The sequence below is a fragment of the Macadamia integrifolia genome, chromosome 3 (assembly GCF_013358625.1).
Source record: "Macadamia integrifolia cultivar HAES 741 chromosome 3, SCU_Mint_v3, whole genome shotgun sequence".
Taxonomy (NCBI): Eukaryota; Viridiplantae; Streptophyta; class Magnoliopsida; order Proteales; family Proteaceae; genus Macadamia; species Macadamia integrifolia.
In genome coordinates, this window is record NC_056559.1 from 4,762,643 (window position 1) to 4,774,808 (window position 12,166).

Sequence of the window (12,166 nt, forward strand, 5' to 3'; positions counted from 1 at the left end):
AAATCGTCCCCAACCTCGGTCCTTTGGACAGTAGGATTAGCCAATACTTAAACCCCTATTGGCAAGGTTGTAGCACTAGGATAGTTATCTTAGCCCAATGCATTCTAATATGTCACACCACATTACAATCACACTCACACACCCCGTGGTCATACAGTGCCAGAATCAACCTTCGACTACCCTGTACCCCACACTCACACACCATGGGCGTGTAGTGCCGGAACCAACCTTCGGCTACCCTGCACCCTAATCTCCACAACACACATACAAACACACACACAAACACACACGCACACACTCCCCCTAGGCATGCAGTGTCGGAACCTAACCTTCGACTACCCTGCATCCCAGTCACACACACACACACACACACACACTCCATTCACAACCCATATCATTATGCAACGTACACATCCAATAGAAGTAACAAGTTTATAATATGCAATTAACATGCTCATCCACATATGCATCGTAACATAACATTTCATAAATAAAATCACACAAATCCCCTCACCTTGAGTCCTAGGTGATAATGGACAACTGATGGCCTTGCGCCGTGTCTCGTCACCTCTTGGTTCTACCCTAAGAATTTTAGGAAATAAATCACCCATAGAGAAATGAGACCCTAGGCACATGTTCTAGCTTCATTTCCTATTTCTCTTTTCTTTGAAATCATTCTCAACATAGGGTTTTATGACTATAGAGCTAATTTATATGTGGTGGATGTTCACACATCTCAATTAGCTTAGATTAAGTGTAATTAATGGTTTAATTAAGATAGATTTACACAATGCATCCAAATTCCCTAAAGTTCCAGTCGCGACTAAGTTAAATTTGGGGATTTCTGTTAAGCGTGTATGTGGTGACCACCAATGGCTTATTTGGTCACCCCAATCCACTATACATGTATTTAATTTCATTTTCCCCAACCCAATTTCGAGTTTGAATGGTGGGGTATAAAGGGTTTGGGCTAAACCCACCATGTCTAGGGTTTAGGTACCCAAATTGGAGATTTCACTAGGGAGGGTTCATGGACTCAAAATGATCATCAATCTTGCTAGGATAGGTCTCTTACACTAAACCCCTCACCCAATTTGTAGTTTTGACAAGTGGGAAAGAGGGTTTTAGTAAATTTCCTTATTTCTAGGTTTTGTGTTGTTCAAATTGGGGGTTTTTTTATGGGGCTTCCAATGGAGGAGGTTTATGCACCCAAAGTGAAAGGCAAAACATGCTAGTTAGTCCCCCACACTGAATCCCCAACCAATTCGTACATAGGGCATGTGGGTAGGGAGTTTCGGTTGGGGCGATTCTTCACTAGTTCAATAGAAAGTGAAAATGGAAGGGAGAGAGAGATGTGTGTGTGTGTGTGTGTGAGTGGAGAGGAGTAGAGGGAAAACATCTTACCTTACTTGATAGGAAAATCCTTGCTTATCCCTTGCTCTTCTCCTTCTCCTCCTTCTTCTTCTTCTCTTTTCTCCCTTCCCTTGCATTTAACTTGGTAGGAATGAAAGAAATGGGAAAAGAGTTTCTATTTATAGTTACTTAAGTTAACTAATGGTTGTTTGGGAAAAAAATGGGTTTTCACTCATTACCAGGTTATTTCATCATTTGGCACTAACAAACCCACCTCAGGGTGTTCGGATACATTAATCTATTCCCCAATATGTTGTCCCAACTACTGGGATTGAGTTTGAGTTACCTGGGTGTGAGGGGTGGGGCCCCATAGCCAAATAACCCAATTTTGACCGGTATAACTTACCGGAGGTTTTCACTGATGAAAGCCAAATTGATCCCTCTGTGTGGAAATTGATATTTAAATTGAACGGACCATTTCTAAGGTGTTTCCAGTATATGAGCCCCACCCCTTGGTGCATTTTACTATTAAAGCTCGGACAAATCTATAAGTTACTAGTTATTGTCACCCAAGTTGCATTACCTATATCCAAAAATTTAAATTTTGTTGGGATTTTGGGCACGGGTGTAATGATGCATTTGTTTGTATTTGATGTGAAAAGGAAGAACACGAAAGGGCTATGGTCTCGAGAAGAACATATTAACACTCAAAAGAAGGTCATCGAAAAGTGGATAGAAGAATTCTCAATTTGAGAAAGGGTCGTCTGGATGGAAGAACTGCAAAGCAAGATCAATGGCAAACTCATGAAAGATGGGATATGGGATCGAGCGCTGTCGAATGCAAGTGTGTGAGGTTATGTGTTGTAGGAGTAGAAGGCCATTGGCTCTACTAGCGCCCAGTAGGCTGGCCGCAGCGGCCGATGAAGAGCAAGTAGCAGGTTAAAAACTCCAATAGAAAGGGAGAAAACCTTTCGTTTGAGAGATATAATGTTGGTGAATTTGGCCTTCTTTCGGATTGAGAGTATCTCCCTGACGTGCGTATCTGAAGCCAGGAGAACGTCTTGTCCGCAAATGACACCTCAGAACCAACTCTGCAACCCTCACTCTCCGATCAACCAACTTCAAATTGCTCCCATGGTAGACGATCACATTTCCTGGGCTTACTCCAACACTTACACCCATACTTCCACTGCAACTCATCTTCCCCCAACAATCGCTTGAGAAGGTTCCAAGCAAAAGCACACAAACGACAAAACACGCACTATTTGTATATACCGAACTCCCATAGCGTTTCTTGCATGCAACACCTGCCAAAAAAACACAATAGCGGCGAGGAAGTCTGAGTCCGGCAGTTGCAGCGGCGACTTTAGTGTTCTGACTTCCGATTTGTTGAGACACGAAGGAGACGAAAAGCAGAGTTACGGAGGAGGGGGGAGGAATAGAGAGAGTGCCTTAACAGTTAAACTTGATTCGATGCTGTTCTCAGATAAGCATGTTCCTGCGGTTGATTCCGAAGGAATCCGAAGGGCTATCAGATAGGAATCCAAGCGACACCTGGCCACTTCCGTTTCTAGAACAAGGCGGTCTCCAGGGGAAAAAAATTATTATGTGAGTTGCTGGTTTTGACTTTGGAAGGAACGAGAAGTATAACAGATGCTATCGAGCTAAATCGACAGTTGGGTAGGAATACTCCACAGTTGTCTGGTGTAATCAGATACCCCGCGCCACGTTCTCTTTCTGAAGCATTCTCCAACTTTCTAATACTAAAACTAATCCACAAGGTTGCCGGCCACAGAAACTGGTCTTAGAGTAAGGGTATTGGGTTCTCTAATCTTTGCAGGTTAATCGCAATGGAGAAGGGAAGAGTGTGTGTGACAGGCGCAGGAGGGTTTGTGGGTTCGTGGCTTGTGAAGCTTCTTCTTTCCAGGGGCTACAGAGTCCATGGAACCGTTAGAGAGCCAGGTGACTTTGTTGGCTCTTAGATTTCACCTGTCTGTAGACTCTTATCACTTATTGGTTGGTTTCTTTTTCTGTTTCATTTATTTGATGAAATTATTGTGCGTTTTGTTCCATCTGCTTTTAATGCTCAAAATGGGAGTTTAGGCATACAGCATATTTCAGTTGTTCACCCCACCCATCTGTGTCTCAGCTTCATTGTTAGAAGAAAGAAAAGAGCATATCCATTTATTATGTTTTGATTTTTCACCCAGTCAATATTTGATAACTTCCAAAGCTGTCTAATCTTTTGACACTTAGAAGCTTTTGGCCATCTTTTGCTTGTTCTTCTTATTGTAATCATAGTTGTCAAGGTGACAAGGCGACCCTAGACGGTGGAGGGCCGGCTCACCTAAGCTATGCTCCTCTTTTCTAGCATCATTTAATATGTTACATAGCTATACAATATACGTTATATCATAAAAAAATAACATTAAACCACATCAAGTCATCAAAAACCAACTACAGCATAAATTATTGAATTCCATATAAAAAACTGTAAATTATTTAACTAATTAAAATATTAAAGTATAAATTATTAAAACAAATAAGTGAATAACAAGCTAACCACCAAAAACATATATAATCATAGATTTAAAGAAAGAAAGAAGGGAAAATAAGCAGCAGCAGAATGAGGCCTTACTTGGGAAGTACTAAATATTGATAAATAATCATAGTGGTATTTCAGTTTTATTTTAGATTATTTAGTCCAAGTAAATAGGAAGACCGATTTAACTAGGTGGACCGAGGTGTATAACAACTTCCTTGTTCCATAGTGACTCGAATCCAATCTCATGGTTTGACTAGTTTCCCTTGGAGTTATATGTGGAGTTATGTTTTTTTGTGGGTCCTAGACGCTAATCTAGGCGGTGACTCTCTATTCTTTCTCTTCCAAGAGTAGGATGAAAAAGATCCGACAGGGATGAAAATCCGTTGTTTTCATGGGAGCTAGAATTCAAAGATTTCTCTTCTCTGTGAAAATAAGAAAGGGCGCTTTACTTTTGCCACATTGTGAAATCATTTTCGACTAAAATTTGACATGATGCCAGCCTGCCTTTTTTTGGGGGTGGGGGATAGCCACATGGCAGATGGTGTCATATGATGCTTGTTCTAAGCACCTTCCAAAACTGTTTCTTTCAAAAAAATAAATAGTAAATAGAGGGAACGAGCCATCATTCAAGTATGCATTTTAATTACTGTCAAGTAAGTGTCCAGTTGGTGGCCCGTCTAAAGTGTCCGTAAGCCAAAAATGAGGACTGTGCACCATCTTGGTGGGTCCTTACTCCTTTGTTTCTTCAATTTCCATCATATTGAGGGACAATCTGGCGAACCTAGACCATTATTAGGGAGAGGATGGATGGCCCATGTGTCTAGTTTTATGGTTCTAGCTCTATGGCACTCTATACGTTGGAGTGGCTTTATTTTGCCAGTTGCGAAGAGCTTTTGGCATGAAATTCACTGCGGGTCAAGCTGGTGTCCTATATGAGAACCCTTTGGGCTTTTGAAGTATGCTGCCACATCGAGATTCCTTGGTAGAGTTTTGGTAGTTTATGGTTAGAACTGAGTTGAGGTAGATTTTAAGGACTTGGTGCATGGTATGGACACCATCCATGGCTAGCTTACCAGGTAGGCAACTAGTAAATTTTTTGTTTTTCCAACACAAGCCCCCTTTTTTTTCCTTACCCCAAGGAAATCATGTTGCCCAATTTGTGTACACTTCTCCTTTGGATAAGTAGGTGTAGACAGGTTTCATTCCCTGACCTATTCTTAAGTCTGGATCCCTTCAAGATGATAAAAAATAATTGGTAATTTTGGGGAAATAGTTCTATTTGTTAGAGGACTGAATTGATTCATACTGTTAAGCTAAGTTTGGTTGAATCGATATGGTTATGCTAGGTTTCTTTCAAAGGTCTTAGTGGATTGTAACCATTGGGCTAAGGTTGAAATACATCAGGTGTAAAGGACAACATAAACTTATATGGCTGTCTAAGTAGGGTCTGTGTGTTGGTTCTGATTTGCTTCAGAGACCTTTGTCTGAGCTTTTAGAATTCAGGGCTTCTGTATTATTCGATGTCCCATCCACCGATGAAGATAAATCTATAGAGAGATAGAGCCAGACTAGAATTTTGTTGTCCTCCAAAGACAACAATCAAGTGTTCAGAGGTTATCCTAGACCCCTAGTTATATAAGTACCAGAGTGAACAGTGAAAGTGAAACAAGCAGTTACATTCGAAAAATAATGACTTGGAACAAATGAGATGTGAGACAATAGCATCCTCACCTTTACTAAGCTTCATTCCTGCAAAAATCATCCTGGTCAACTTCCAGCTGAGATTTCATTCTGATAATCAGGTCATCTAGATATGGGTAGAATCTAGGATCATAAGATCCACAAGTTCTTCGAAAATTGCCATAGCATTTTATGTACAACGAGAAAAGTTCGTACCCTGCACATATGCTAGTTGACAGGTATTTTATGGGCAACCAAATACCTGAAACTACATCTTCTATGGTTTTTATCCTCTTTTATAAGCAAACAATCAGACACTTTCTGCAGTTTCACATGCTTTTAGGTTTTTCCCTTCAATTTCAGATAGGTTTGTGGACAAAGGTAATGTTAGAATGTAACTTTGAGCTTCCAAATCATGCAATTGTACAGAATACTATGTTGTTTTATAGTTTGTTCGGTAAATGCTTCCAACAAACATTCTCAGCTCAAATTCTTCTGGAATTCCTGGAACTTCCAATAAGGTCCTCTGAAATTTCTTGCAGGGGATCTGAAGAATGCTCATTTGAAGAAACTGGACAATGCCTTGGAGAACCTGCAGCTCTTCAAGGCAGATTTGCTGGACTACAGCTCTCTCCCCACAGCTATTGCAGGATGCATTGGATTATTTCATACTGCAAGCCCTGTCCCTTCAGGAATGGTCTTGAATCCTGAGGTAAGAATACCTCCCTTTAAGCTATTTCAAAATGATCATGTATGTGTGAGCTGGTCCAATTGTGCCTCACTGTATCTGTGATGGCATTTATCTCAGATGTTTTTAAGCCTGATGCCCCTATGATAAACACACGTTGAACTTTGTAACAGCTTAATGCTACTTGTGGCATATCACATATGTGTGCTTATATAGGATGTAGCCTGAATATATATATATATATATATATAATACTAATCCAATTGAAGTATCCTTATTATATCATGCTGTGACATTTTTTGGTTGGTCGGAGAAAAGGTAGTGTTAGATCAAACACCAAGAAACACGAAAATAATAGACAAAAGATCTGCACGACACAAAGATTTAACGAGGTTTACACACCAGTGTGGTGTGCTACGTCCTCAGGCGAAGAGGAAGATGTTTCACTATGTAGAAGAGAGATTACACCCAAGCAGAGGCGAGAAAACTCGCCCTGAAACCCTAGCTCGATAAACCCCCAAAATACAATGACTTTTTCAACAAGATAACAGTTCATTATATACTCCAAGTCGCGGGTCGACCCATCGGGTCGCAGTCTTTCCGGTTGAACCATACCGTGGGGGCTATGCCTCCGCACCCCCATATGAGATCAATGATGGGCCGGATTGGGCCCAACCCCTATGCTTCCATCACATATCTCAGAAAACTTCCCATTTGGGTCGCCAGCAAAATATGTCGGAGCGGGTCAATCTTCAAAACGGGTCAAGAATTCGAGACAAACTTAACAGGTAGCATGGCGTCCTTTGTTGTTAGTAGATCATTTTCCAGTTTTCCTAATTTCTAAGGTCCATGATGATTTCTTCTCTGGTATATCAAATGTATGTTCCCCCTCTTCCCTTCCATCCTCTTAACAAGACACAAAGCATAAGGCCAAGTGGACCTGATGCTGAGCAATATCAATTTTGGACAAGACACAAAGCATTCATCTTCAATGGTGGATTTGCACAAATATTTTTTTGAATCATATCTCAGGAACTCTTTTGCAGGTAGAACTTATTGAACCTGCTGTTACTGGCACACTTAACGTACTCAAGGCATGTTCTGAAACAAAAGTGAAAAGAGTGGTGATTGTGTCATCCATAGCTGCTGTTTTAATGAATCCAAATTGGCCGAAGAATCAAGTCATGGATGATACATGCTGGTCTGATAAGGAATACTGCAGGGAAACCAAGGTAAGGTGCTGAGAAATACCATTCAGGTTCGTTTCTAGGAACTAGTGTTCCAAAAATAAATAAATCAGATTGTTTGGAGCAAATTAGTCAATGTTTGGATGTTTCCATCATTCGATTTGTGATTCCTGGACTTACTGTTTGTGCTGTATCTTTTAAATATCACAGATATGTTTTTGGCTTTGTCTATGATGCTAAATGCACAAATTTATGTTTTTGGTTTTGTGCCATGGGCCCATGGGTCCGCGGACATATTGCTTAGAATTGCAGCCTCTGGAACACCTCTCAATATTTTTTTTTCCTTGAACCAAAAGTGATGAACATGAGCAAGGCTCTGAAAATTAACTTCAGGAAGAGTGAATATGGTGTAATGAGAAGTCTTCAAAAAATTTCTCTGGACTTGGCTATCTCTTGCTGGATTTATTTTAGCTTGTTATAAGGCTGGTAAATCAAAATTACTTTAAATGTTAGACCATGCCTGAAGTTTGAGAACATTGGAGGGGTTCTTGTTACTGCAGAACCTGCTTTTCATTTGAAATCGTCTGAATCATTTTCCTCGTGTCAAATTGTTGCATCTGCTTGAGTTTACCACCCGTCATTGATATCAGATCCCAGCCTACTCTGTTGCCTAAATCTGGTGCAGATATATGATGCCCCCAGAAGAGTTCTTTCCTGCTGTTTTTAAAAACCTAGTTACTGATTACAGTAATCAATCAACAATTTAATGTGCCTGAATGAAGAATAAACTATTGTTTTACCCGAGTGTACTGAAATAAAATAGAAATAAAATTCAGCCAAAAAAAAAAATAGAAATGAAACTAGTAGACCAACCCACAGAGAACTTAAGAGAGAGTTTGCCTATGTGTACCTATGTTATTTCTTGAGCTTGCATCCCATTGATTTTGGGATGATTGACATCCTCTTAATTGCTTGAAATTCCTGACCACAAGTTGAGTTTCCTGGGAATTTATTATAATGTTTTAGATGTGAGGATACACTGTAGCATTTCTCGCTTGATTTCCTAGCCAGTGCACTTGGTAGAGCTGTACAGCTATTATTCAAACCTCCTGGATATTTTGTGGGCACTCTGGTATTTTCTTCTCTCACACCCCCAGCTCCCTTTTCTTTTTATTTGAGTCATATTGATATCCATGGATTCGGTCATGGATGTAAATCTAAATTGGTCTAACCTAGTATTTTGAATCATAGAAGGAAGAATATTGTTCTTGGATAAAGGGAGGGGTGCTCCTGGAGTGAGTGCAACTCATCACAATGTGCATGTCAGTCTGTAGTTGTAATATGCTATTTTCTTTTTTTCCTTTTTGGGGTGGGGGGGGGGGTGTGGGGGTGTTTTGAAGCATTTTTATGTTCATGTTCGGTTTTGCATATAGTATTTCACTAGTTCTCTGGTCTCTCAGATCTCTTGATTTAGCTGTCACCATATAGTAAAATGGGACAAATATTTTATGTTTGACATCACTTGATACTATTTTCTTGATTACATTTTTTTGTTCTAACTGTTTTATTGTTTCTCCTGGTTGACGTTGAAGATTTTAGGATATCTGCACAGGAAGGTTTTTCTGTAGATTGACTAAGCACCCATTTTTTCATGTTGGTGCCAGAATTACTATTGCCTTTCCAAAACTTTAGCAGAAAGTGAGGCTTGGGAATATGCAAAGAGAAGTGGGCTTGATGTAGTAACCATTTTGCCAACTCTGGTTATTGGCCCAATGCTGCAGGCTACACTGAATGCTAGTAGCCGGGTTATTCTCAGGCTTTTGAAAGGTCTAGTCTTACATTATTGGCTTATTTAGGTCCCTTTTTCCCTTTTCATTTTTAGTATGCACATTGTCATAATTTCTTTATACATGCATGTACATATGTAAATAGATTTGCAAGTTGGGACTTGTAAACTCGATGAGCTTCAACAGCGTTGTCTCGCTGACCCTCACTAATCTTATGACTATATAGTAGTTTACACTGCATGAGTGAACTTTGCTGGGTTCTCTGTCAATTTCCATGGTTTGAAACTTGGGTTTGCCTTGAAGTTGGGGTGACTGGTTTTCTGGCTCCTGCTTGATTTCTTTCCCCACCTCCTGTTAGGGTAGTGTTTGATTCGGATATGCAGCTATTATACTGCTTTTTTTTTTCTTGTCATTAATGACATATAAAAAGGCGCACTACATATTCTGTTGATTTATAATATAGATATATGTAATTCTGGAGGCATGCCTAAGATTTCGTAAAACTCTGTTTTAATGTTGAAAGGAGTCTTACTGTAAGAAATTTTCCATCCGCATTGTCATGTCCATTTGCATGTTGGGCTGATCCCCCTATTCAACCTCTCCTTTGTTTTTTTTTTTTTTTTCTCTTGGAAATTGAGCTTTGTTAAGTTACTTCTTTCCAACATTACCAAGCAGAAGGATGTGAGTCTGCGGAAAACAAACTCCTGAAGATCGTCGATGTCCGCGATGTAGCTGAGGCACTGCTGCTGGTATATGAGAAGCTTGAAGTGGAAGGGAGATACATATGTACAGCACACATGATCAAAACAAAGGACTTAGTGGACAAACTGAGGAGCTTGAATCCTAACTACAACTATCCAAAGAAGTAAGTCGTCTTTCATGTACTAAGAAAACTATAGGTGAAGGCCGTGAGGCTGTTGGGCCCTTGTGTGGTCTGGGTTCACCTTATCATCAGTCTATATCTCTGTATTTCAATACATGGAAGCTTAGCTTGGCTTAACCTGAGATCGACCCAACCCACCACAGGTTGCTAAAGTTTAGTATATCCAGTTAGACTTGTTATTTTAGGGTTTAAATATGTAGCTCTTTGGGTTTGGCTTAGGTTGTTCATACCTCGTCTAAGTTGCAACTCTGGCAACTTTTTTCTGTTTTATCTTGACTTGGGTTTATCTCCTTCACCTTATACATGAATGGTGAACTTGGGTTATAGCCTGATAAGATCTTCACTTAAATCTTTATATCTATGATTTGGCAGTTTTACCGAGGTAGATGAAGGTCCTAAGATGAGTTCGGAGAAATTGCAGCGGTTGGGGTGGAAATTCAGGCCATTAGAAGAGACTCTAGTTGATGCTGTTAAAAGCTATCAGGAGGCTGGTCTCTTGGATTAACCGATTTGAGTTTCTTCTGTTTCATTGACTGTTACTAAGATCCTGTTTGTTTCCTAGTATAGTTTTTATTTTCTGCAAATAATATTTTACTTGTGGCATTTTGCTATGTACATTTGTTCTTATTGGTCAATGTTTTTTTTTCCCCGCTTTTTTACACCGAAGCAAATGGAGCCTAAAGAATAACTCATTGGACATTCCACAACTAGGATAAATATGAAATATGTCGTATTTTAATGAGGGCTTCACAATGGTGGTGAGGCTATGGATCGTTTGTATGTCTAATGTAAATGGGGTTTTGCTGCAACAGCCAACAGAGGCTGTGTCAGCTTAGGGTTGGGCATAAGAAGGCTGAAAGCAGGTTTCAGAACTAGGAATTGGTAATTGAATCGGCCAGTGTCAATTTCAATTCGAAACGGCTGGAATCGGTGTGAATTAACTTATCTGATTCTGATTTTTGAAACCATGACTGGAACCTTCAGAATTTTTAAAATCCATTATTCTATCTAGGTAAACCTCTGGCATATAACCCCTACCAGTTTTGCATCCATCCACCAAAAATCCCCAAGAATAGAATTTGACACCATTACCTATTGATTTTAGGAAGTATAAAACTTTCATCCTAGTTGAGGGTCATCCTTTCAACAATAGAAAGCAGCTCACCTTCCATGGACAATTCTCTCTAAAGACTTTTCAACTTCTTACATGTATATATGGGCTTGTGTGTTTTCAAGTGTTGGATTATGTGCATATAAGAAGTTAGAAGAAAAATCGTTAAAGAGACAATGAAGCTGCTTTTTCAGGAGAGTTTGCGCAAGGCCTGAGGAACCTTCCAGTTCTGTATGTTGGATTCCCACCACTTGGACATACCATCTTCTCTTCTCGCTCTTCTATAAGAGGATCTTCAATTGCCATTTTGGATTATGGAGAGCAAGAGACAAAGAGAGACAAAATGAAGGTGGGAGAAGAAAGAAGAAACCTAGGTCATTTTCCCTTCTCCCGATTTTGATCCACGATGCGATCCGTTTCACCACCGAAACCGTTCCCTACCTCCGTCTTCCATTCATCTACGTATCACAGTCCATGTGTTGCGATCTGAAGTCGTCTCCACCAACCTCCCTCCCGATGGAGGATTTCGATTCATCCAGCTACTCGTACAATCACTCACTCGGTCGAGTGAGCATCAAACATCTGTTCCTTTTATTTCTTAATATACCTCTCTTTATCTATGAAATGACAAAAACGTAGAATACATATTAATGCTCATCCGTACGATCGGATCATATAAGCATGAGATCCATTCCCTATTGACCACTGGTCTTTTTCTGCGAGAGGTTCCGCCTTATCTTTGGAAGAGGGGCCTGGGTCTTTTTCCATTCCACTCCTTGACGGTCATGATGAGGGATTGGCAAGGCAACCATCTGTGGGGGAAGACGTATTAAGTTTTGATTGGATGTGGTTCGACCACGTGGATGATGAATTCCAACGATAATATTAAATATGTGACTCGGTATCCTTGACGTTAGTAAAGAAAGAGTGGT

At 40.1% G+C, this 12,166-nt stretch overlaps 1 protein-coding gene across 1 annotated transcript; it reads left to right on the plus strand.

Moving 5' to 3' along the window:
- The first annotated feature begins 2,214 nt into the window (after positions 1 to 2,214).
- LOC122074124 (cinnamoyl-CoA reductase 1-like) lies at positions 2,215 to 10,734 on the plus strand. Its single transcript, XM_042638985.1, has 6 exons — positions 2,215 to 3,315; positions 6,121 to 6,290; positions 7,313 to 7,498; positions 9,118 to 9,280; positions 9,916 to 10,105; positions 10,496 to 10,734. The coding sequence occupies exons 1-6, from the start codon at positions 3,204 to 3,206 to the stop codon at positions 10,626 to 10,628; spliced, it is 954 nt and encodes a 317-aa protein (XP_042494919.1). The 5' UTR covers positions 2,215 to 3,203; the 3' UTR covers positions 10,629 to 10,734.
- Positions 10,735 to 12,166: the final 1,432 nt, after the last annotated feature.

Coding starts and splice junctions, on each gene's coding strand:
- LOC122074124 (XM_042638985.1), top strand. CDS start 3,204: ATGGAGAAGGGAAGAGTGTGTGTGACAGGCGCAGGAGGGTTTGTGGGT. Junction 7,499..9,117: donor AATACTGCAGGGAAACCAAG/GTAAGGTGCTGA, acceptor TGTTGGTGCCAG/AATTACTATTGCCTTTCCAA. Junction 9,281..9,915: donor TATTCTCAGGCTTTTGAAAG/GTCTAGTCTTAC, acceptor ATTACCAAGCAG/AAGGATGTGAGTCTGCGGAA.